The sequence below is a fragment of the Mobula birostris genome, chromosome 28, assembly GCF_030028105.1.
Source record: "Mobula birostris isolate sMobBir1 chromosome 28, sMobBir1.hap1, whole genome shotgun sequence".
Lineage (NCBI taxonomy): Eukaryota > Metazoa > Chordata > Chondrichthyes > Myliobatiformes > Myliobatidae > Mobula > Mobula birostris.
The window spans coordinates 17,264,592-17,291,619 of NC_092397.1; the positions used below are offsets into that span (position 1 = coordinate 17,264,592).

Below are 27,028 nucleotides of genomic sequence, written 5' to 3' on the forward strand. Positions count from 1 at the left end.
CCCTCTTCTCACTCCTTCATCCCACTGTCCCTATCTGTCCATCACCCACACACTGCCCCCTCTTCTCACCCCTTCATCCCACTGTCCCTATCCGTCCATCACCCACACACTCCCCTCTTCTCACCCCTTCATCCCACTGTCCCTATCTGTCCATCGCCCACACACTCCTCCCCTCGTCCCACCCCTTCATCCCACTGTCCCTATCTGTCCATCAACCACACACTGCCCCCTCTTCTCACCCCTTCATCCCACTGTCCCTATCCGTCCATCCTCCACACACTCCTCCCCTCTTCCCACCCCTTCTCCCCACTGTCCCCATCTGTCATCACCCACACACTCCCCCATCTTCTCACCCCTTCATCCCACTGTCTCTATCCATCCATCACCCACACACTCCCCCTTCTCCCCCTTCATCCCACTGTTTCTATCTGTCCATCAACCACACACCCCCCTTCTCACCCCTTCATCCTACTGTTCCTATCTGTCCATCACTCATACACTCCCCTCTCTTGCTCCCTCTCCCCCCCACCCCGTGTATTTCGTTCCATGTTGCACCTTCCTTCCCCACCCGATCCTACCATCTCCCACCTCTACCCAACGCCTCCCAGCCTCTGTCATTATCCACATTTTTCTCTCTCCCACCTGCCCATCACCCCTCCTCACCTGGATCCACCCATTACTTCCCAGCCTCTGTCACTACTGCCACTCTCCCCTCCTCACCTGGATCCACCCATCACCTCCCAGCCCCCGCCACACCCCCTTCCCCTCAGCTCTTTATACCGGGCATTTCTCCTTGATCTTTCAGTCCAAACAAAGGATCTGAACCCGAAACGTCGACAGTCCCTTTTCCAAACCATCAGCTAAGCAACTCCCAACCCATTGGAGGCAGTGGTTGAGGATATGGATCAGATGCTGGGATTTCAGACCTACCCCCACATCCGAGATGGTCTAAACCCTGTACCGGGCCAGGAAGTCCATCCTTCTGACTTCAGAGCCACGATCACACTCACCGAACCAAACCAACAGCCAATACAGGACTTGCACCCGGGACACTGAGGGATGGTCACACCACAACCCCAATGCTGAGGGTCTACGGCGTGTTCAATCACACTGTGTTCTCAGTGGCCACCTGCTCATTAATGCAAATATCTAATCAGCCAATCACGTGGCAGCAACTCAATGCTTTAAAGCACGCAGACATGGTCTAGAGGCTCAGTTGTCGTTCAGACTGAACATCGGAATGGGGAAGAAATGTGATCTAAGTGACTTGGACCGTGGAATGATTGTCGGTGCTAGACAGGGTGGCTTGAGTATCTCAGAAACTGCCGATCTCCGGGGATTTTCATGCACAACGGTCTCTAGAGTTTACAGAGAGTGGTGTGAGAAACCAAAAACATCCAGTGAGGGGCAGTTCTGTGGGCAAAAATGCCTTGTTAATGAGAGAGGTCAGAGGAGAATGGCCAGATGGGTTCAAGCTGACAGGAAGGCGACTGCAACTCAAATACCCACTGGTGGTGTGCAGAGCACACCACGTCCAAGCTTAAGGAAGATGGGCTACAGCAGAACCCTACCGGGACTGGGTCCTACTCCTGTATCTAATAAAGTGGCCAATTTGGAACGAACAGAGGGAAAGAGATTAGATTCTTTTTTATATATAAACCTTGCATCAGCAGAGCCAAGGATCAGTTTCAAATTTCCAAACCCCTATGACTCAGAGCTGCAGGTGAGGCACGGCGGGACGGGAGGCAACCGCCAACTTGGCAGGAGGTAACCACCAATCGAGGAACGACAGGAGGCAACAACCCATCTCTCCAAGCAAGGGCCAACCATAAATCTCACGGCCGAAGGGGGTGGTCATAACTCCTCGAAGTCAGCAGAGTTGGAGGACCTGGCCTTAAAATGCTCTTCCCATTGCCTCTTACCTAACCGTAACCAGGAAGTGGCAGGTGGACTTCTTTCCAGTAAAGTGTGAAGTGACGCACTTTGGAAGGTGGAAGTTGAAGAGCCAAGTACAAGGTTAATGGCAGAATTCTTAGCACACCTTGGGGTCCACATCCATTGAGATTGACAGATTCTTGGTTCACCGGGACATGGAGGGATACGGGGAGAAGGCAGGAGATTGCGGCTGAGAGGGAAAATGGACCAGCCGTGGTGAAATGGTGGAGCAGACTTGAACGGCCAAAGGGCCTAATTCAGCCCCTTTATCTCATCTTTCTCCAGGCTGTTAGGGCGGTGAAGAGCTGTATGGTTAGTTGCAGCTCAATAGAGCTCTGCTTAGACTACACCTGGGCAGATCTGGTCACCCCATTATGGGAAGGATAAGACAAGATTTGGCCCACAGAGTCTGCTCCACAAGTTAACTGCGGCTGATCCATTTTCCTTCTCAGTTCCAAGCTCCTGCCTCCTCCCCACATTCCTTCACGCCCTGACCGATCAAGAATCTATCAGCCCCTGCCTTAAATATACACTAAGGCTTGGCCTCCACAGATGCGCGTGGCAAAGAATTCCATTCTCTGGCTAAAGAAATGTCTCATCTCTGCTCTAAAAGGACGCTCCTCGATTCTGAGGCTGGTCTTACACTCCCCGCCCACCATCGGGAACATCCTCTCCACATCCACTCTATCGAGGCCTTTCAACATTCGATAGGTTTCAATGAGGTCACCCCTCACTGGAGTACAGGCTCACAGCCATTAAGCGCAATTCAAATGGCAAGCCTTTCACTCCCGGGACCATTTCTGAAAGCCTCCCTTGAACCCTCTCCAGTGTCAGCACATACTTCCGCAGATGAAGGGGCCAAAAACCGAACTCAATACTCCCGAGCGTGGCCTCGCCAGTGCTTTATAAAGCCCCAGCATTACCTCCTTGCTTGTGGAGAGAGTGCAGAGGAGACTTACCAGGGAAACTACCTGGAACAGAGAGCGTGCTTTACGATGGGTTGGGCGAGCTTGGGCTTTTCTCTTTGGCGCGATGGATGAGGAGGTGACTTGGGTAGGAGGTGACTCAAGTTAGGAGGCACTGATAGGGTGCTTGGCCAGCACCTTACTTCCCAGTGCCAAAATGAATACAAGGGAGCGCAATTTTAAGGAGATTGGAGGGAAGTATTGGGGTATGTCAGAGGCAAGTTCTTTACACAGAGAGCACTCAGTGTCAGGGGCAATGGTAGGGGCAGAGACATTTAAGGGGTGGGGCTGATAGGAAAATGGGGAGTAGTCCTGCTGAAGGGTCTTGGCCTGAAATGTTGACCGCACTCTTTTCCAGATGCTGCCTGGCCGGTTGAGCTCCTCCAGCATTTTGTGTGTGTCGTTGCGTGGGAGGGAAGGGTTGGTTTGCTCTTGTAGTAGGATTGAAGGCCGGCACAACATTGTGGCCCGCACTGCGGTGGACTGCTCTACGCTCGCCAGCCCCGAGATCTCTGCACTCCTTCGAATCTCTGCACATCCCAACCGTTGCAGGGCAGGTCTTCACCTCAAAGGGGTTCTTCCCCAAACGCCCACCCCCCACTTACAACTAGCCCCGTGCTCTCACGATACTCCTGCAGCCATTCCCCACCCCTCCGCCGTTAAAACATTCGCCAACAGTACCGCTCGGTATTTTACCGGTGCCGTTCTAAGCAGAGTAACCGCGTTCGAACCTCTTGGGCAGGTGAGCGAAGGGGTCCTTGGCTTTGGGCTCCGAGGAGAGCACCTCGTCAGTGGCGTCCTGCTCCTCCTCCGGGGCAGCTGGTTTCTTCTCCTCCTTTGTCTTCTTCTTCTCCTGGGACTTGGGCTCTTTGGGCTCCTTGGGCACCTTCTCCTTCTTGGGCTGCAGCTCTGCGAACTTCTTGGCTGCCGGAGAGGAAGAAAACGGGAGGCCCGGTTAGTCCCAGCTCACTGGCACGAGCCCGAATCACAGGCAACCTACAGGTCATATATATGAACTTTTATGGTCCCCTGGTCCAACCATGGCCAAAATTCACCAGCACTTCTACTTCAGGAGGCTGAAGAAATTTGGCATGACCCCGTTGACCCTCACCAGCTTTTCTATACACACCACAGACAGCATCTGGTTCAGATGCAACTGGTCGCCCCACTACAGGAAGGACACTGAGGCTTCGGGGAGGGTGCAGAAGAGGTTATGAGGAAGCTGCCTGGCTTACAGGGCATGGGAGGCTGGACAAACTTGGGGGTTGTTTTCTCCAGAGTACTGGAGGCTGAGAGGAGATCTGATAGAGGTTTATAAGATTATGAGAGGCATAGATAGAGTGGACAGGGAGTATCTGCTTCCCAAGGTTGAAATGTCTAATACCACAAGGCATTCATTGATGATGAGAGGGGGTAGGTTCAAGAGGGATGTAAGGGGCAAGTTTTTTTTTAATATATACCTAAGAGTGTGGTGGACGCCCAGAATGCTCTGCCCGGTATGGTGATAGAGGCAAATACATTAGAGGCTTTTAAGAGACGATAGGCACATGGATGTGAGGAAGATGGAGGGGTATGGACATGGGGTAGGAAGGAGAGATTAGTGTTTGGGTGCTTGTGATTTGCTTTTCAGCTGGGTTGGCACAACACTGAGGGCCGAAGGGCCTGTTCCTGTGCTGTACTGCTCTAAGCTCTGCCCACGACCGCAGGAAGCCACAGAGAATCGCGGACACAAGGCAGCACAACAGTGAAAGCAGCCTCCCCTCCATGGACTCTGTCTACACTCAAGAGTCAACGGAGGGGAGGCCAGGGTCTGTGAAGCACTGTGTCCACAACATCCTGCAATTTCCTGTGGTCTTGGGCCTCAGTAAAGAGCCAATGCATCAAAGACACCCCCCCCACCAATCCCTGTCATTATTTCTTCTCTCCCCTCCCATCTGACAGAAAATATAAAAATCTGAAAATCGTAAAACCAGAATCAAGTTTAATATCACCAGCATGTCCTGAAATTTGACTTTGGACTCTGTATATATCTGGGAGCTGTGTGGTGAAAAGGCACAACAGCACCTCTTTCACCTCAGATGGTTCAGAAAGTTTGGTGCGGGCCCCAAATCCTAAGAACTTTCTACAGGGGCACAATTGAGAGCATCCTGACCGACTACATCACTGCCTGGTACGGGAACTGTACTTCCCTCAATCGCAGAACTCTGCAGAGAGTGGTGTGGACAGCCCAGTGCATCTGTAGTTGTGAACTTCCCATGATTCAGGACATTTACAAGGACAGGTGTGTAAAAAGGGCCCGAAGGATCATTGGCGACCTGAGTCACCCCAACCACAAACAGTTACAGCTGCTACCATCCGGGAAACGGTACCGCAGCATAAAAGCCAGGACCAACAGGCTCCGGGACAGCTTCTTCCACCAGGCCGTCAGACTGATTAATTCACGCTGATACAATTTCTATGTTATATTGACTGTCCAGTTGTACACACTATTTATTATAAATTGAACATTGCACATTTAGACAGAAACATAACGAGGAGAATTTTACTCATGTTTTGTGAAGGATGTGAGTCAATTTAATATATATTAGAGAAAAACTGAATAACAGTGAGTATATAAATAGTTAAATTAAATAAGTAGTGCAAAAATAGAAATAAAAAAATAGAGAGGTAGTGTTCATGGGTTCAATGTCCATTTAGAAATCAATGGCAGAGGGGAAGAAGCTGTTCCTGAATCGTTGAGTGTGTGCCTTCAGGCTCCTGTCCCTCCTCCCTGATGGCAGCGATGAGAAGAAGCATGTCCTGAATATTACAAAGGCTAGTGTCCATGAGGGGGCCAAGTTATCTGCAGCTTATTTCAATCCTGTGCAGTAACACCTCCCCACCTCAGTCCCACACCAGATGGAATGCTCTCCACGAAATTTGCAAGCGTCTTTGGTGACATACCAAATCTCCTCAAACTCCCAGTGAACTCAAGGACAGTTTCAATCACTCTTATAAACGACTGAGTGGATGCCTTGTACATGAACTTTGACCCCACAATCTGCCTTGCACTTTCTCCAGTGACATTGGATTCTGTATTCCATGATTGTTTTACCCTGCAATGAAATGATCAGTACGGATGGTTTTTCACTACCAACTCCACTCGATTCAGACTTTCACAAGTACAGCTAGACTTGACTGGAGCAGACAGCAGGTCACGTTGACAAATAACCTTGGGCCAATATCCTTTTAAAGCTATTTCCCAAATCCTTACAAATAAACTCACCACCCGGGCCGTGCTCTCTTCTTGCTGCTGCCATCAGGTAGAAGGTACAAGAGCCTCAGGACTCGCACCACCAGGTTCAGGAACAGTTACCACCCCTCAACCATCAGGCTCCTGAACAAAAGGGGATAACTACACTCACTCATCCACTGAGATGTTCCCACAACCAATGATCTCAGTTTAATGACTCTTTATCTCGTGTTCTCATTACTTATCACTTGCAGGTGCAGAAGAGGTTTTTCAGGATGCTGCCTGGTATAGAGGGCGTGTGCTATCATGAGAGGCTGGATAAACTTGGGTTGTTTTCTCCGGAGTGTCGGAGGCTGAGGGGAGATCTGATGGAGGTTTACAAGTGCCGGGGGCAATCTGCTGGACGAAGACATAGCCTCCCAGGCCGGAATACCTCGAGCCGCTAAGTACCCCACTGGTTTACAAGATTATGAGAGGCACAGATTGAGTGGGACAGAGAGCATCTGTTTCCCAGGGTTGAAATGTCTCATACCAGAGGGCACGCATTGAAGGTGAGGGGGGGATGTGAGGGGTAAATTTTCACTCAGAGTGGTGGATGCCTGGTGTGGTGGTGGAGGCAAATACATTAGAGGCTTTTAAGAGACATTTGGACAGACGCATGGATGAGAGGAAGATGGAGGCATATGGACACGGTGCAGGTAGGAGGGGTTACTGTTTGAGTGTTTTTGACTTGTTTAGCTGGTTCAGCACAGACACTGTGGGCCGAATGGCCTGTCCTGTACTGCACCCTTCCATGCTCTATTTACATTTGCGCCTGCACAGTTTGTCGTCTTCTGAATTCTGGTTGATCTTTCACTGATCCTCTTTACAGTTACTATTCTATAGATTTGTTGATTATGCCCGCAGGGAAATGAATCTCAGGGTGACATTTCTGTACCCTAATATTATTTACTTTGAACTTTATAGTACAGATCTTTGTTTTTAATCCAGGGAAGGCCACACCATGCCCCCTACTCTCCGTCACAGCAGTCTCCCCCCCTCCCCCCCAATAGCCTGTCCTCTAAACTAAATCCTACAACGGGAGGCCGCATTTCCAAGGTCATCAGGGCATCCTGGACAAGAGGGGAAAGTGCGACAGCTGCTTATTTACTGAGATACAGTGCAGAGCACGCCACTGAGCCACTGAAGCTGTGCCGCCCAGCACCCCCACCGTTTAAACCTAACCTGACCACGGGGCCATTTACAACGGAAAACGAAGCTGCCAACTGGTACGGCCCTCGGACTGTGAGAGGAGGCCGGAGCAGACGCAGGTCATGGGGAGGACATATCAACAACCATGATAGTTCAAGTTCACCCTGAATCTTTGAGATCTGTACCACACACTTCTATCCCGCTGTTAAAAGTCAAGTGAACAGTTCCCCAGTGCAATAAGATGAACCGACCTCACAGTCTACCTGCTCTTGACCCCAAAGTGGCCTAAACCCAACATGGACTCTGCCCACACTTCACATTGTCTCAGTAAAGCAGCCAAAATAATCAAAGACAAATTTAGAGGAATGTGAGGCGGGGGGGGGGGGGGGCAGGGTCTCATCGAAACCTATTGAATGATGAAAGGCCAAATTAGAGTGAATGCGGAGAGGATATTGTCTATAATAGGAGAGTCTAGGACCAGAGGACGCAGACTCAGAATAGAGGGACGTCCATTTAGAACGGGAGAACGGGGATGGGGAAGAATTTCTCCAGCCAGGAGGTGAATCTGTGGAATTCGTCACCACAGCCGGCTGCGAAGGCCAGGCCACTGTGGTAAGTTGGGGTGTGAAAGGTGACGGGGAGAAGGCAGGAGTGCGCTGAGAGAGAAATGATGAGACAGAGCAGACCCGATGGGCCGAATTGTGGTCCTTGTGGTCTATTAAATGGTCCGGGAACACGAGGGGAAACCACTTCACTCGGAGGCTCGTGCGAGTTGCGCTTGCGAACTCGATTTCACCGTTTAGGAGAAGTTTGGATAGGTACATGGAGGGTAGGGGTACAGAGGTCCCAGTGCAGGCCGATGGGAGTGGGCAGTTTAAAGATTTTGGCATGGACTAGATGGGCCAAAGGGCCTGCTTCTGTGCTGTACTTCTCTACAACACTACGATGAAACCTTGCGCTGGACTCTCGGCAACTGTAACACTCTGTTCGGTAGTAAAACACAAAATGCAGGGGGAACCCAGCATGCCAGGCAGCATCTATGTTGGCGAGTAAACCGTCGACATTGAGGGCTGAGACTTTTCAATCAGGACGCCGTACAGACTCTGGAGTCAGTGGCGGGGACTGAACCCGGGTCGCAGGCGTTGTAGTAGCATTACACCTATCGCTACTCAACGGTGACCCCCCGCTCAGCTGGCAGCAAACTGGCAGGAGTTACAAGTGAAAGCCACCACCATTCCGCCGGGTGCAGGACAGGACGGCTGTGAGCTACCCCCCCCCCCCCCAGCCCCGACAGCGGCCGGGCAACAGTCACAAACCCAGAAGTGGCCCCACATTGAGGCACCGCCCGTCGCCTTGGTCCCAACCAAACGCTGCTGCGGCTGTGCACAGGTCTAGGCTCTGTGCCTCCAGTTCCGTTGGAGTAAACTGCACTTGGATCACTCTCGGGGTCTACACCAGTGACGCACTTCTCCCCTGGGCTCCCCTGGGGTGCTAGTAGTCTCTTAAACTTCACTAGTGTATCTGCCTCCACCACTGACTCAGGCAGTGCATTCCACGCACCAACCAATCTCTGAGTAAAATACCTTCCTCTAATATCCCCCTTGAACTTCCCACCGCTTACCGTAAAGCCATGTCCTCTTGTATTGAGCAGTGGTGCCCTGGGGAAGAGGCGCTGGCTATCCACTCTATCTATTCCTCTTATTATCTTGCGAGTGGATTGAGAAAATCAGGTCGGCACTGGATCTCAAGAGAGAATTTGTAGAATGTCTGCAAGGTGGCTTTTTAGAACAGCTTCTTGTTGAGCCCACTTGGGGATCGGCTGTACTGGATTGGGTATTGTGTAATGAACCGGAGGTGATTAGAGAGATTGAGGTGAAGGAACCCTTCAGAGGCAAAGATCATAACATGATTGAGTTCACTGTGAAATCTAAGAAAGGGAAGCCGAAATCTGACGTCGGTATTTCAGTGGAATAAAAGAAATTACAGTGGCATGAGAGAGGAACTGGCCAAAGTTGACTGGAAAGGGACCCTGGCTGGAAAGACGGCACAGCAGCAGTGGCTGGAGTTTATGTGAGAAGTGAGGAAGGTGCAAGACAGATATATTCCAAAAAAGAAGAAATCTTCGAATGGAAAAAGGATGCAACCGTGGCTGACAAGAGGAGTCAAAATCAAAGTTAAAGCAAAGGAGAGGGCATACAAGGAGCAAAAATTAGTGGGAAGACAGAGGATTGGAACGTTTTTAAAAGCTTATAAAAGGAAACTAATAAAGGTCGTTAAGAGGGAAAAGATTAACTCTGAAAGGAAGCCAGCAAGTAATATCAAAGAGGATACTAAAAGCTTTTTCAAGTATATAAAGAGTAAAAGACAGGTGAGAGTAGATATAGGACCGATGGAAAATGATGCTGGAGAAATTGTAATGGGAGATAAGGAGACGGCAGAGGAATTGAACAAGTATTTTGCATCAGTCTTCACTGAGGAGGACATCAGCAGTATACCGGACACTCAAGGGTGGCAGGAAAGAGAAGTGTGCGCAGTCACAATTACGACAGAGAAAGTACTCAGGAAGCTGAATAGTCTAAGGGTAGATAAATCTCCCGGACCAGATGGAATGCACCCTCGTGTTCTGAAGGAAGTAGCTGTGGAGATTGCAGAGGCATTAGCAATGATCTTTCAAAAGTCGATAGATTCTGGCATGGTTCCAGAGGACTGGAAGATTGCAAATGTCACTCCGCTATTTAAGAAGGGGGCAAGGAAGCAAAAAGGAAATTATAGACCTGTTAGCTTGACATCGGTGGTTGGGAAGTTGTTGGAGTCGATTGTCAAGGATGAGGTTACGGAGTACCTGGAGGCATATGACAAGATAGACAGAATTCAGCATGGATTCCTTAAAGGAAAATCCTGCCTGACAAACCTATTGCAATTTTTTTGAGGAAATTACAAGTAGGCTAGACAAGGGAGATGCAGTGGATGTTGTATATTTGGATTTTCAGAAGGCCTTTGACAAGGTGCCACAGATGAGGCTACTTAACAAGGTAACAGCCCATGGAATTACGGGGAAGTTACATACGTGGATAGAGCGTTAGCTGATTGGCAGGAAACAGAGTGGGAATAAAGGGATCCTATTCCGGTTGGCTACCGGTTACCAGTGGTGTTCCACAGGGATCAGTGTTGGGGCCGCTTCTTTTTACATTGTACATCAACGATTTGGATTATGGAATAGATGGCTTTGTGGCTAAATTTGCTGATGATACAAAGATAGGTGGAGGGGCCTGTAGTGCTGAGGAAACAGAGTCTGAAGAGAGACTTGGATAGATTAGGAGAATGGGCAAAGAAGCGGCAAATGAAATACAATATTGGAAAGTGTATGGTTATGGCAGAAGAAATAAGCAGCCAGACTATTATTTAAATAGGGAGAGAATTCAAAGCTCTGAGATGCAACGGGACTTGGGAGTCCTCGTGCAGGATACCCTTAAGGTTAACCTCCAGGTTGAGTCAGTGGTGAAGAAGGCGAATGCAATGTTGGCATTCATTTCTAGAGGAATAGAGTGTAGGAGCAGGGATGTGATGTTGAGGCTCTATAAGGCGGTGGTGAGACCTCACTTGGAGTTCTGTGGGCAGTTTTGGTCTCCTTATTTAAAAAAGGATGTGCTGGCGTTGGAGGGGGTTCAGAGAAGAATCACTAGAATGATTCCAGGAATGAGAGGGATAACATATGAGGAGCGTTTGTCGGCTCTTGGACTGTATCCCTTGGAGTTTAGAAGAATGATGGGGGACCTCATAGAAACATTTCGAATGTTGAAAGGCATGGACAGAGTGGATGTGGCAAAAATGTTTCCCATGGTGGGGAAGTCTAGTACGAGAGGGCATGACTTAAGGATTGAAGGGCGCCCATTCAGAACAGAGATGCGAAGAAATTTTTTTAGCCAGAGGGTGGTGAATCTGTGGAATTTGTTGCCACGGGTGGCAGTGGAGGCCAAGTCATTGGGTGGGTTTAAGGCAGAGATTGATAGGTATCTGAGTAGCCAGGGCATCAAAGGTTATGGTGAGAAGGCGGGGGAGTGGGACTAAATGGGAGAATGGATCAGCTCATGATAAAATGGCGGAGCAGACTCGATGGGCCAAATGGCCGACTTCTGCTCCTTTGTCTTATGGTCTTACATTATCATGGGGTCTTTTTTTTATTCTATTACAACTTTAAGTCCACAGGGAATTTGCCCTCATCACGTAGGACATCAATAGAGTAGCTCCTTAGCAGCTAGTTGAAATAATGTTAGCTATGCTAATGAATGAATGACACCTGTTAAACTCACCTCAACATGTCTTTTACAGTCATTTAACCCACCATGGGCAATAGAAAAGTCACTGTTGCAAACAGAGCAGCGAGCAACACTGTCATTATTTTTGACCCCTATTAGGCAGAGGTACACTTTAGTGTGGTCTGGGGTGAAGTGTGTTTTATATTTTCTTTTTTTGGAACACTCTGCCATGGCGCTGCAGGACACTAAACTGAACTGATGGGACAGTGAAAGAGAGAGAGATAGAGATAGAGTGAGAGCGAGAGAGAGAGAGATAAAGAGGTCAACTGTAAAGCTCGTCCACAGAGAAAACTGATAGGTCTACTTAGCACAAAGAGAGACCAATCAGGACGCTCTCTGTCACTCTCTCTCAAAAAAAATCCATTCCCGAGATATTGTATATAACTTGCGGGCGTCAGGGAGCTGCTATCAATATGCGGGGAGACTCCCGGAACCTCCAGGAGAGGTGGGATGCCTGCATTCACAATGGTCTCCCTCCCTCTTATAGACTGCCAGAATGCACTGGGTCGGTAAAAGGCTACAGTGGGTCGTGAACTCAGCCAGCTCGACCCAGCCACTCGCCTCTCCAACAAAGATATCTTCGAAAGGCAGCACCCATCATGACGGACTTCAGCCACCCTCTACGTTCCCTCTTCTCATTACTACCATCAGGGAGTCCATAAGACCGCAAGATATTGGAAGGAAAAATGAAGGAGCAGATTATTATTTAAATGGTAAAAAATTGCAGCATGCTGCTGTGCAGAGGGACCTAGGAGTGCCTGTGCGTGAATCACAAAAGGTTGGTTTGCAGGTGCAGCCGGCTATCAAGACAAATGGACTGTGGCCTTCATTGCTAGAGGGATTGGATCTAAGGGCAGGGAGGTTATGCTGCAACTGTACAGGGTACTGGTGAGGCTGCACCTGGAGTACTGCGTGCAGTTCTGGTCTCCTTACTTGAGGAAAGATCTACTGGCTTTGGAGCCGGTGCAGAGGAGGTTCACCAGGTAGATTCAAGAGATGAGGGGGTTAGACTATGAGGAGAGATTGAGTCGCCTGGGACTGTACTCGCTGGAATTCACAAGAATGAGACCTTATTGAAACATATAAAATTATGAAAGGGAGATGAGATAGAGGCAGGAAAGTTGTTTTCACTGGGAGGTGAGAGTGGAACTAGGGGACATGGCCTCCATCTTAGAACGGGGATGAGAGGAACTGCTTTTCCCAGAGAGTGGTGAATCTGTAGAATTCTCTGCCCCATGAAGCAGTGGACGCTTCCTCAGTAAATATACTTAAGACAAGATTGGATAGATTTTTGCATAGAAGGGGAATGAAGAGTTATGTGGAAAATGCAGGTAGGTGGAGATGAGCCCATGGCCAGATCAGCCATGATCTTATTGAATGACAGAGCAGGCTCAACGGGCCAGATGGCCGACTCCTGCTCCTATTTCTAATGTTCTTATATAGGAGTAGAATTAGGCCATTTGGCGCATTAAGTCTTCTCCGCCATTTTAGCATGGTTGATCCATTTTCCCTCTCAGCCCCAATCTCCTGCCTTCTCCCCATATCCCTTCATGCCATGGAAATCAAGAACCTATCAACCTCTGCTTTAAGTATACCCAATGACCCTGCCTCCAAAGCCGCCTGTGTCAATGAATTCCATAGATTCACCACCCTCTGGATAAAGAAATTCCTCATCTCCATTTTAAATGGACATCTGTCCTTCTAGTCTGAGGCTGGGTCCTCTGGTCTTAGACTCCCCACCACAGAAGACTTGCAGCCAACATTTTAAGAACATTCTTCCTCTCTGCCATCAGATTTTCCAATGGTCGACATTTGCATGACCTCACCATTTGGCTCCACTCTGCGTTGCTTAGAGAAATATTTTTAACGCCTTGCACATCACAAAACAACAAACCTCACGACATAATGAACCTGCATCGGACTACTGACAAGTCCTGCGTCAAAGCAGACCAAGCACTCACCGTCAAACTGTGCCATCTTGTTGCAGAGTTGCAGCTGGCCCAGGACAGCTTTGAACTGCGGCTGGTTCACACAGGTAACAAACCAGCGGTTGGTGTTGGTGAAGGACTGCCGGAAGGAGGGTTCCAAAACCTGGGGGGACGGAGAGAAGCCAGGGTCAGCCACGCAGCCGGTAAATACGACATCAAACCGAGCACCGGACCCACGCACCTCCACCTTCATCCCAGCCACGACACCATGGAGGGATGCAGCCCTTCCAGCCCAAATGAGCCCTCGCCCAATTACACCCACGCGACCAATTAACTCACTAACCTATACTGTGGTTGGAAATGTTAAATATATGCGGAGCAGGAATGACGACAGAGCAGTAGGACTGAACATTTTACTGAGTCGCGTTAGCCAACGCACACACATGGCAATTCAGTGTACAAACAATGAACTGGACCCACTGAGGGAAAAAAACATACACACTCAGGAGGGAACCCTAATCAATTCATCGCATTTCTTAAGGAAACCATGCTGATTTTGGCCTATTTCATCCTGTGCCTCCAGGTACACCAAAACTACATCCTTAACAATCTACTCCAGCACCTTCCCAACCACTGAGGTCAGACTAACTGACTAAAGATTTCCTTTCTTCTGCTTCTCTCCCTTCTAAAACAGTGAAGTGACATTTGCAATTTTCCATTCCTCTGGAACCATTCCAGAATCCAGTGATTCTGGAAAGATCATTACTAATGCCTCCACAATCTCTCCTCTGTCAAAACCCTGGTCCAGGTGACTATCTACCTTCAGATCTTTCAGCTTCCCAAGGGCCTTCTCCTTAGTAACAGCAATTGCACTCATTTCCACCCCAACACTCCTGAACATCCAGTATACTGCTAGTCTTCCATAGTGTAAACTACTTCTTCAGTTAGTTCATTTCCTTGTTCCCAACATTTAGATGGAGTGCTATCACATTTCCCTCTGTTTTTAACATCTACCTACTAGTTTCTGTTATATGCCCTCCTTTTTGCGTTTATGCTGTCGTTGATTTTGCCTGTCAGCCATGGTTACCTCATCCTCCTTCTAGAATACTTCATGTTTGTGATGAACCTTTCCTGTGCCTTTGCTGCCCTGCCGTCATCCCTACTAGTGTTCCCTTCCAATCAACTTTGGCCAGATCCCCTCTCATGCCTCTGTAATTTCCTTTACTCAATTGTAATGCTGATACATTTGATGTTATCTTCTCAAACTGCAGAGTATACTCTATATTGTGATCACTGCCTTCTAAGGGTTCCTTTACTTTAGGCTTCCTAATTATATCTGGGTCATTACGCAACACCCAATCCAGAACAGCCATTCTCCTAGTGGGCCCGACAACAAGCTGCTCTAAACCATCTCGTCAACACTCTACAAATTCTCTCTCCTGGGATGCAACACCAACCGGATTTTCCCCAATCTACCTGCATATTTAAATCACCCATGATTATCGTAACATTGCCCTTTTGACATGACTTTTCTATCTCCTGTTGTAACTTATAGCCTACATCCTGGCTACTTCTGCCACCCACCTACACCAGGGGTAAATTAGTGGCCAACTGACCAACGAATCAGCATTCTGACCTATAGAATGTGTGGGGAAAACACACACGGAGTCCGAGATCAGGACTAAACTATCTGGGAACCCACAGAAACAAGAAAGTGAACACAAACACACACACACACACACTCACACCAGATTAGGACTGAACCGTGCAGATGCCTGGATTCCAGATTTGAGCTGCAGGAGAACCTCAAAGATGATTCCCTGGAATATTCCTTTCCAGCACATAGGTGAGCTTTGTCACTGGGGTCAAGGCAAAAGAATGAGGTCACATAGACACAGTGCCTCCAGCAATATCTCCACGTGTTAGACTAGTCAGTGACAACCTCTGCCAACCTACCCAAGGCGGGGAATTTGAGGGGGGGGGGGGGGATGCTGTCAGCACAAGCCTCCTGAAGGCAGCGAGGAGGATGGCCTTGGACACCCAGCAGAGTAAAAGGCCCTTCGGCCCAGCTTGTTGATACTACCAAGCATCTGTCTCCACTGATCCCATTTCCCTACATTTGACCTGCAGCTTTCTAACCCTTAGTAATTCAAGAGCACGTTTAGATGCACAAGTACCTCCCCAGAGAACATTTTTCACTACAGACCTCATTAAACCTCACCCTAATCTATGGCCTCCGCTGTGCTGAGACGAACCCAGGAAGGCAGCAGCCATTATTGAGCACTCACCACCCGGGACGTGCCCTCTTGTCAATGCTACATCCAGGCAGGAGGTACAGGAGCCTGAAGTCGCACACTCAATGTTTTAACAGCAGCTTCAAGTCATAGGGAAGTACAGCACAGAAACAGGCCCTTCAGCCCATCAAGTCCACGCCAACTCATTTAAACCACCGAATGCCATCGGCCCGCACCTCTGGACCATAGTCCTTCATACCCCTAGCGCCCACGTACCTAACCAAACTTCTCTTAAATGGCGAAATCGAGCTTGTGCGCCTCACTTGCACTGGGCAGCTCGTTCCACTCTCACCAACCTCTAGAGTCAAGAAGTTTCCTCTCATGTTCCCCTTAAACCTTTCACCTTCCCACAACCTCTGGTTGTAGTCCCACCCAACCTCAGTGGAAAAAGCCGGCTTGCATTTACCATATCTATACCCCTCATAATTTTGTATACCGCTATCAAATCTCCTCTCAATCTTCCAAGAAATAAAGTCCTCCCCTATTCAATCTTTTCTTACAATTCAGATCCTCCAGACCCGGCAGCATCCTTGTAAATTTTCTCTGTACTCTTACAACCTTGTTTACGTCTTTCCCGCAGGTAGGTGACCAAAACTGCACACAATACTCCAAATTAGGCTTCACCTACATCTTGTACAACCCCAGCATAACATCCCATCTTCTGTCCTTCCCCTCTACCATCAAATTTCTGAATGGTTACTTCTTCTTTCTCACAATTTTTACAGTAGCTTGTCGCGACTTTTTCTCTGACATATGTATTCAAATTTTATGATAACTAACCAGATTCTGACTCCCATCTACGCCTCTGCACGTAACTTTGTAAAACCTCTACCGCCTCCATTTTCAACCTCCTCCAGTCCACAGCAGTGCTCGTAATAAATTAAAACACTCCATCCCCGGCAGCATTCAGCTGAAACTCCTCCGCACCCCAACTCCGGTACAACCACATCCTTCCCAGAGTGTGGGCACTGAAACCACAACAGAGTCCTCCAGCTGAGGCCCCCGCTGTACTTAACTTCCCACCCCTCTTAGCTTGCTGCTCCAGCCGATGAAGGCAAGCATCTCACGGACCTCCTTTATCACACTGCCTGCTCGTGTTTTCGGCAAAAGGTGGGGGGGCGGGGGTTGAAGAGATCAGTGCCAGGGAATTTTGGACCACAGGAATGGAAGGGAGCCGGCTTCAGAGATGCACAGCATGGAAACCGGCCCTTCGGCCCGAAGAGTCCCTGCTCACCGTGAGCAACTCCTCCTATCTACAGCTGTACAGTGACTGGCTGCATCTGGTCTCTGATAGGGAGGCTCCAATGCACAGGATCACAAGAAGCTGCAGTACAGGGGCTCCCAACCCTTCTTTTTAATACCACGGACCAACACCATTAAGCAAGGGGTCCCTGGACCCCAGGAACCCCCTGCTGACTCAACCAGCTCCATCCGAGCATAAACCTCCCCCACCATTGAAGACACCTTCAAGAAGATGGCATCCATCCCAGGATGTATGTGGCTACATTGGGAGTTTGAGGAGATTTTGGTTCAGCACCTAAAGCACTCACAAGTTTCTACAGATGTATCGCAGAGAGCATTCTGACTGGCTGTATCACGGTGGGGGGAGGGTTTACTGTACAGGATCAAAATAAGCTGCAGAGAGTCATAAACGTTGTCAGCTCCCTCATGGGCACTAGCCTCCGTAATATCCAGAACATCTTCAATGAGCAGTATTAAGGACCCCCCATCACCAAGGACATACCCTGTTCTCAAGGAGGTACGATTCAAGAACAGCTTCTTCCCCTCTGCCATCCGATTTGTGAATGAACCCATGAATGCTACCTCACTACTGTTTTAGTATCTTTGCATTACCCATTTACTGTACCTCACTGGGTTTTTCCTAGATTATGTGCTGCGTTGTACTGCTGCTGCAAAGTTAGCAAATTTCACGACGTAAGCCGGCGATTTCAAACCCGATTCTGACTTCCTCTGGCAGCTCGTTACGTACACCCGTCACCTTCTGTACGAGAAGCTTGCCTCTTCCCCAATCCCGTGTTCTCTCTTTACACCCCCCCCCCCCCCATCCTAGGCCAGGTAAAAAGACCGACCGTTCATCTCATCTGTCGCTCATGGGACAGCACCTCTTGCAGGACAGGGAGCGTGGCAAAGCATCGTTTACAGGGAACAGGGTGCGGAACTGGCATCGCCCGCTGTGCCCGCAGCTCGAAGTGAAACAGACGCCCCCCCCCCCCCAACCCAAGCGTCATTTACCTGTTTGTAGAGCCACAGCAGGGAACAGACGAGCGTGATGTCGGCCAGGGTGACGCGCTCTCCCACCAGGAAGGTCCTCGTCTTCAGGTGCTCGTTCAGGATGCCCAAGACCTTCTTCACCTCCTCCTTGGCGTGTTCGGTGGCCTGCGAGAGAGCAGCGGTCGTGAAGCTCGGTTTTACACTGGTCGGCCCGAGGGACCGCGGGGGCCAGACCAGGGCCTTTGCGACTGCAGGCTCCACCACAGCGGGTGACCGTTGAGGCCGCCCCGAGCAGTGTCATACATTCAGATTCCACACTACAGGCCCTGCTGAGGCCACACTTGCAGTACTGTGGCCAGTTCTGGTCTCCAAATTTCAGGAAGGACATTCTAGCTATTGAGGGAGTGCAGTGTAGCTTCACAAGGTTAATTCCTGGGATGGTGGGACTGTCATATGTCGAAAGATTGGAGCGACTGGGGTTGTATACACTGGAATTTAGAAGGATGAGAGGGGATCTTATTGAAACATATAAGATTATTAAGGGATTGGACACGCTGGAGGCAGGAAGCATGTTCCCGATGTATGGGGAGTCCAGAACCAGAGGCCACAGTTTAAGAATAAGGGGTAGACAATTTAGAACGGAGTTGAGGAAAAACTTTTTCACACAGAGGGTTGTGGTTCTGTGGAGTGCTCTGCCTCAGAAGGCAGTGGAGGCCAATTCTCTGGATTCTTTCAAAAAAGAGTTAGATAGAGCTCTTAAAGATAGCGGAGTGGAGGGATATGGGGAGAAGGCAGGAAAGGATACTGATTGTGGATGATCAGCCATGATCACAGTGAATGGTGGTGCTGGCTCGAAGGGCTGAATGGTCTACTCCTGCACCCATTGTCTATTACAACACAGAACAGGTACTTAGGCCCACAATGCTGTGCTAATCAGTTAACCCACATCGATATGAACCCCTCCTGCATAACCCTGCATGTTCCTGTCATTTGAGTGCCTATTTAAGACAAGATATAGCAGCAAAATATAGGACCACAAGATGCAAGAGCAGAATGAGGCTATTTGGCCCATCGTGTCTGCCCCACCATTTTATCATGGCTGATCCATTTTTCCTCTCAGCCCCCAATCTCCTGCCTCTGCGCCCCCCCCCCCAACCTTTATGTCCTGACCGATCAAGAATCTATCAACCTCTGCCTTAAACATACTCAATGACTTGGCCTCCGCAGTACCTCTGTGGCAACGAATCCTACAGATTCGCCTCTCTGTAAAGAAATTCCTCATAGAGCATAGAATAGTACAGCACAGTACAGACCCTTCGGCCCACAATGTTGTGCCGACCCTCAAACCCCGCCTCCCATATAAGCCCCCACCTTAGATTCCTCCATATACCTGTCTAGTAGTCTCTTAAACTTCACTAGTGTATCTGCCTCCACCACTGACTCAGGCAGTGCATTCCACGCACCAACCACTCTCTGAGTAAAAAACCTTCCTCTAATATCCCCCTTGAACTTCCCACCCCTTATCTTAAAGCCATGTCCTCTTGTATTGAGCAGTGGTGCCCTGGGGAAGAGGCGCTGGCTATCCACTCTATCTATTCCTCTTATTATCTTGTACACCTCTATCATGTCTCCTCTCATCCTCCTTCTCTCCAAAGAGTGAAGCCCTAGCTCCCTTAATCTCTGATCATAATCCATACTCTCCAAACCAGGCAGCATCCTGGTAAATCTCCTCTGAACCCTTTCCAATGCTTCCACATCCTTCCTATAGTGAGGTGACCAGAACTGGACACAGTACTCCAAGTGTGGCCTAACCAGAATTTTATAGAGCTGCATTATTACCCCACGACTCTTAAACTCTATCCCTCGGCTTATGAAAGCTAACACCCCATAAGCTTTCTTCACTACCCTATCCACCTGTGAGGCAATCTCCATTCCAAAAGGACGCCCCTCTATTCTGAGGCCGTGTCCTCTGGTCTTGAGACTCCCACTATAGGAAACATCCTTTCACCATTTGATGGGTTTCAATGAGGTCACCCCTCATTCTTCTGAATTCCAGCGAACGCAGGCCCAGAGCCATCAAACGGTCTTCATATGACAAGCCTGGAACCTCCTCCAACCCTCTCCAGTATCAGCACATCCTAAGATATGATAATTTAAGATAAATGCCCCCAATGTAGCCGCCTCTACCACCACCCCTGGCAAGGTGTTCCAAACACCCGCAGAAACTAACCTCAGACATCGCCCCTACACTTTCCTCCAGTCACCTTAAGGTTATGACCTCTCGTATTAGCCACTTCCGCCCTCAGGAAAAAGCCGCTGGCTGTCCACTCCATCTGTGCCCCTGATCATCAAAGTCACCCCAATCAAGAGAAAAGCCCTAGCTCGCTCCTTCTCGAGCAATCTACTGAGGAGCTGCGGTGTGAGTGGCTACACAGCCTGCCACAGAGAGTCTCCACCATCCCAATACCACTGCCCAGGATGTACACTCGGTGGCCCAGCTTATTATGTAAACCTAAACAGGCGATCGTTAATGCAAATATCGAATCAGCAGGCAGGCACGGCCAAGAGGCTCAGTAGTTGTTCAGACCAAACATCTGAACGGGGGAAGAAATATGACCCCAGTGACTTCTTTGACTGTGGAATGATTACTGGTGCCAGACGGGTACTATCTCAGAAACCCATCTCCTAGGATTTTCACGCACGACAGTCTGTAGAGTTTACAGAGGACGGTGCGACACCAAAAGACATCCAGTGAGCAGCAGCTCTGTGGATGAAAAGAACGAGAGGGGTCAGAGGAGAATGGTAACTCACATTACCATGTGATATAAATAGTTGCGCGCAGAAGAGCGTCTCCGAATGCTCAAGGTGTCGGACCTCGGGGTGGACGGGCTGCACGTCAGACGACCACACCGGGCTTGCGTTCCTGTACGCAAGTGGCCACGAGTCGCCGGGAAGGGAGACGAACAGAGGGGCCCCGTCTGAAACGCAAGCGCAGGGAGGTCTCCTGAGATGCTGCCGCAGCTGTAGAGGGTCAGATTGTTGGCACGTCGCCCGCGGGGGAGGAAATGCCTTCCCGAACGCCCCCCGCCAGCTGCTGCCGAGAATTCTCCACGTCCACGCCGCCGAACAGGGTGAAGTCATTAACCTGACGGCTCTGAAGGGGAAATTACTTTCACTTTATCGATCAGGAAGTCCTTCGCCCCGCCAATCCATAAAATACTGGCTGATCTGAGTGAGGCCACTTCAGTTCTGCTCTAGACTGGGTTTTGAGCAATGAGGAAGGGTTAATTAGCAATCTTGTCGTGAGAGGCCCCTTGGGTAAGAGTGACCATAATATGGTGAATTTTTCATTAAGATGGAGAGTGACATAGTTAATTCAGAAACAAAGGTTCTGAACTTAAAGAGGGGTAACTTTGAAGGTATGAGACGTGAATTAGCTAAGATAGACTGGCAAATGACACTTAAAGGATTGACGGTAGATATGCAATGGCAAGCATTTAAAGATTGCATGGATGAACTACAACAATTGTTCATCCCAGTTTGGCAAAAGAATAAATCAAGGAAGGTAGTGCACCCGTGGCTGACAAGAGAAATTAGGGATAGTATCAATTCCAAAGAAGAAGCATACAAATTAGCCAGAAAAAGTGGCTCACCTGAGGACTGGGAGAAATTCAGAGTTCAGCGGAGGAGGACAAAGGGCTTAATTAGGAAGGGGAAAAAAGATTATGAGAGAAAACTGGCAGGGAACATAAAAACTGACTGTAAAAGCTTTTATAGATATGTAAAAAGGAAAAGACTGGTAAAGACAAATGTAGGTCCCCTGCAGACAGAAACAGGTGACTTGATTATGGGGAGCAAGGACATGGCAGACCAATTGAATAATTACTTTGGTTCTGTCTTCACTAAGGAGGACATAAATAATCTTCCAGAAATAGTAGGGGACAGAGGGTCCAGCGAGATGGAGGAACTGAGCGAAATACATGTTAGTAGGGAAGTGGTGTTAGGTAAATTGAAGGGATTAAAGGCAGATAAATCCCCAGGGCCAGATGGTCTGCATCCCAGAGTGCTTAAGGAAGTAGCCCAAGAAATAGTGGATGCATTAGTGATAATTTTTCAAAACTCATTAGATTCTGGACTAGTTCCTGAGGATTGGAGGGTGGCTAATGTAACCTCACTTTTTAAAAAAGGAGGGAGAGAGAAACCAGGGAATTATAGACCGGTTAGCCTAACGTCAGTGGTGGGGAAACTGCTGGAGTCAGTTATCAAAGATGTGATAACAGCACATTTGGAAAGCGGTGAAATCATCGGACAATGTCAGCATGGATTTGTGAAAGGAAAGTCATGTCTGACTAATCTCAATAGAATTTTTTGAGGATGTAACTAGTAGAGTGGATAGGGGAGAACCAGTGGATGTGGTATATTTGGATTTTCAAAAGGCTTTTGACAAGGTCCCACACAGGAGATTAGTGTGCAAACTTAAAGCACACGGTATTGGGGGTAAGGTATTGATGTGGATAGAGAATTGGTTAGCAGACAGGAAGCAAAGAGTGGGAATAAACTGGACCTTTTCAGAATGGCAGGCAGTGACTAGTGGGGTACCACAAGGCTCAGTGCTGGGACCCCAGTTGTTTACAATATATATTAATGACTTAGATGAGGGAATTAAATACAGCATCTCCAAGTTTGCAGATGACCTGAAGCTGGGCGGCAGTGTTAGCTGTGAGGAGGATGCTAAGAGGATGCAGGGTGACTTGGATAGGTTGGGTGAGTGGGCAAATTCATGGCAGATGCAATTTAATGTAGATAAATGTGAAGTTATCCACTTTGGTGGCAGAAATAGAGAACAGATTATCTGAATGGTGGCTGATTAGGAAAAGGGGAGGTGCAACGAGACCTGGGTGTCATTATACACCAGTCATTGAAAGTGGGCATGCAGGTACAGCAAGTGGTGAAAAAGGCGAATGGTATGCTGGCATTTATAGCGAGAGGATTCGAGTACAGGAGCAGGGAGGTACTACTGCAGTTGTACAAGGCCTTGGTGAGACCACACCTGGAGTATTGTGTGCAGTTTTGGTCCCCTAATCTGAGGAAAGACATCCTTGCCATAGAGGGAGTACAAAGAAGGTTCACCAGATTGATTCCTGGGATGGCAGGACTTTCATATGAAGAAAGACTGGATGAACTAGGCTTGTACTCGTTGGAATTTAGAAGACTGAGGGGGGATCTGATTGAAACGTATAAAATCCTAAAGGGATTGGACAGGCTAGATGCAGGAAGATTGTTCCCGATGTTGGGGAAGTCCAGAACGAGGGGTCACAGTTTGAGGATAAAGAGGAAGCCTTTTAGGACTGAGATTAGGAAAAACTTCTTCACACAGAGAGTGGTGAATCTGTGGAATTCTCTGCCACAGGAAACAGTTGAGGCTGGTTCACTGGCTATATTTAAGAGGGAGTTAGATATGGCCCTTGTGGCTACGGGGATCAGGGGGTATGGAGGGAAGGCTGGTGCAGGGTTCTGAGTTGGATGATCAGCCATGATCATAATAAATGGCGGTGCAGGCTTGAAGGGCCGAAGGCCTACTCCTGCACCTATTTTCTATGTTTCTATGTTTACCCGCTCCGTCAGTAACCTTCAGCTTCCCAGTGCCTGCTTCCATCAAGCCAGCCCTCCCATTCACTCGGCTGTGGAGGCCAAGTCACTGGGTATATTTAAAATGGAGGTTCATGATTAGTCAGGGTTAGAGTTGGAATGGAATGAGCACTGAGTTCGCCAACTTCATCTGCCTCCCTCCGACTACTTTTGCCACTCCCCACTCTCTAGTTTACAGAGGAAAAACAAAAATCATCCCGTGAGCAGCAGCTCCCTGAGCAAAAACATTTTGTTAATGAGAGGGGCCAGAGGAGAACGGCCAGGCTGGTTCAAGCTGACAGGAGGGTGACAGTAACTCAAATATCCAGGCGTTGGGCAGCAGGGCATCTCTGAATGCACAGGATGTCGAGCCTTGAAGTGGGTGGGCTACACTTCAGAAGAGATTTCCATCCAGGGGGTCAGTGTGGACATGGTGGAGGATTACAAATACCTGGGGACACGAATTGACAATAAACTGAGGCTGTCTACAAGAAGGGTCAGAGTCGTCTCTATTTCCTGAGGAGACAGGTCCTTTGACATCTGCCGGATGATGCTGAAGATGTTCTACAAGTCTGTGGTGGCCAGTGCTATCATGTTTGCTGTTGTGTGCTGGGGCAGCAGGCTGAGGGTAGCAGACACCAACAGAATCAACAAACTCATTCGTAAGGCCAGTGATGTTGTGGGGATGGAACTGGACTCTCTGATGGTGGTGTTGGAAAAGAGGATGCTGTCCAAGTTGCCTGCCATCTTAGACAATGTCTCCCCTCCACTACTTAATGTACTGATTGGGCACAGGAGTACGTTCAGCCAGAGACTCATTCCACCGAGATGCAACACAGAGCGTCATAAGAAGTCATTCCTGCCTGTGGCCATCAAACTTTACAACTCCTCCCTTGGAGGGTCAGACACCCTGAGCCAATAGGCTGGTCCTGGACTTATTTCCTGGCATAATTTACATATTACTATTTAACTATTTATGGTTTTATTACTATTTAATTATTTATGGTGCAACTGTAACGAAACCCATTTTCCCCCGGGATCAGTAAAGTATGACTATGACTAAAACCTCGCCAGCTTCCATCCCCGAACCAAATGAAGTGGCCACCGAGGGGAATGCTGGGTAAAAATTCGAACAGAGGGGCCTGGTCTGAAATGCAGGGGCACCTCCCTCCTTCCGCCCACTCTCCTCTCATACGAATCAACTCTTCGCCTCTTCCTCCCATCACCTCGCAGCTTCTTTCTTCACCCCTCACCTGCCCCCACCACCTTACCTTGGCCTCCGCCCCTCCCTCCTCCTATCCAGTCCTGACGAGGCTCTCAGTCTGAAGCGTCCACTATTTATGCCCCTCCGTGGATGCTGCCTGACTTGCCGAGTACATCTGGCATTTCCTGTGCATTACTCAACATTTCCCAGCGTCCACAGAATCTCTTGCGTTTGGGCGGAGAGGAGTTCAGAACGATTGGAGGGGATTTCATTGAAACCTATTGAAAGGATAGAGTGGAGAGGATGCTTCCTCGCTTGGGGGACAGTCTTCTGAGAACAGGACGTCCTTTTAGAACAGAGATGAGGAGCATTTTCTTCAGCCAGAGGGTGGTGAATTTATGGAATTCATTGCCACAGAGGGCTGTGATGTGCATGTCTTGGGTACATTTAAAGCAAAGGTTGATAAATTCCTGATTAGTAAGGGTAAGGAAGGATATGGGGAGAGGGCAGGAGCATAGGGTTGAGAAGGATAATAAATCAGCCGTGACACAATGGCAAATCAGACTCAATGGGTTGTAGGCCTAATTCCACTCCTCTTCTGAACCCTGCGATACAAGCTTGTTGCACCGTACTGTTACGAGAGGTACTCGAGCCGAAGGCGTGACTCACCTGTTTATTGTACTGCATGATGCCCAGTGTTGGGAAGACCCACGTGCTGGCAGGGGGATGACATCGCTGTCTGCAAAGCTAATCCACTGCTGGACCTGGGCCGCTGCCTCGCGCGTAGCTCCTCTGAGTTCGTCGTTGGCCACTGGGTGGGTGGGGGGAGGAGAGACAACACGCGGAGTGAGCCGACAGGAACCTCACCGCCTCCCGCAAGACAGTGCCCGCACAGTACTCCTTCCTCCCTTGACTCATTTTATCCCCTGCGCTGGGTAAAAAGGTTCGAGATCCGAGGGGCTGAGTGCACTGGGTCTCCAAGGGAGATAAAAACCCATTCCCCGCCGAATCTTGTCGCAGACTCTGGACTCCGGGGAATAGATTTAGGACAGGAACGGGGAAGAAAGGCTCTTTGCAGTGTGTAATTAACCTGTGAAATTCTCTGTCCAGGGAAGTAGTAGAGGTTTATCTCTTTAAGTGAAATAAATTTTACTGACTGGGTGGGGGATAAATTGGGATCAACACTGGAATAGTGTCCCTGGGTGAGTGCTGGTCGGCATTAAGTTGGTGGACTTGACGCTAAGTAGTAACAGCACATAGAATTTAAATTAATCAACTTTGTATTGAAGTCTACCCAAACCTGAGCATTTGGTCTTAAGAGAACACTTGAACACTACAGTTAAAGAGGAAAAGGTTCCCCAATACACAAGTGTAAAAGAGAGAATTGTGACTCTGGATCATGGCTAAGGATTAAAAAAATATAAAAGCACCACCATAAAACACAACATACAAGTGAACGTGGCCATACGTACACAAGATTTGTTTATATATCCTCAGTGGCCCCTTTACGAGGTACACCTGCTCATTCATGCAAGTCTTTAATCAGCCAATCACTTGGCAGCAACACAGTGCATAATAGCTTCGGCTGGTTGTTGGTGCCAGATGGGGTGGTTTGAGTATCTCAAAAACTGCCAGTCTGGGATTTTCACTCACAGTGGTCTCTAGAGTTTAGAGAATAGTGCAAAAAAGAACAAAAATCATCCAGCGAGTGGCAGTTCTGAGGCTGAAAACGCCTCAGAGGTCGGAGGAGAACGGCCGGACTGATTCAAGCTGACAGGAAGGCGACAGAAGCTCAAAGAACCACCCATTACAACAGCGGTGTGCAGAAGAGCATCCCTGAATGCACAACACGTCAAACTTTGAAGTGGATGGGCAACAGCAGCAGAAGACTATGCTGGGTTCCACTCCTGTACCAAATGAAGTATACACAGACAAACTGTATATGAATAAAGTGACGCTGGGTACAGGATTATCTCACCAAAAGGTCACTTTGACAGGAAATGATTAAGTGGCAAAGGGTCTCACAGCAAAAGGAACTTTTCTCGGCAGCAACAGGGCAGATGAAGACTCTGTAGGACAGCGACACCGAGGTGTGGGGTGTAA

At 48.8% G+C, this 27,028-nt stretch overlaps 1 protein-coding gene across 1 annotated transcript in view; it reads right to left on the minus strand.

The window, feature by feature from the left end:
• eef1g (eukaryotic translation elongation factor 1 gamma) overlaps positions 1–25,735 on the minus strand; it is a 44,664-nt gene extending 18,929 nt beyond the window's left edge. Inside the window, exons 1-4 of the mRNA XM_072246098.1 lie at positions 25,595–25,735; positions 18,115–18,258; positions 13,601–13,730; positions 3,632–3,824 (exon numbers count right to left, since the gene is read on the minus strand). Coding sequence (XP_072102199.1) covers positions 3,632–3,824; positions 13,601–13,730; positions 18,115–18,258; positions 25,595–25,612 — 485 coding nt within the window. The 5' untranslated portion in view covers positions 25,613–25,735. The remainder of the gene's footprint in view (positions 1–3,631; positions 3,825–13,600; positions 13,731–18,114; positions 18,259–25,594) is intronic.
• Positions 25,736–27,028: the final 1,293 nt, after the last annotated feature.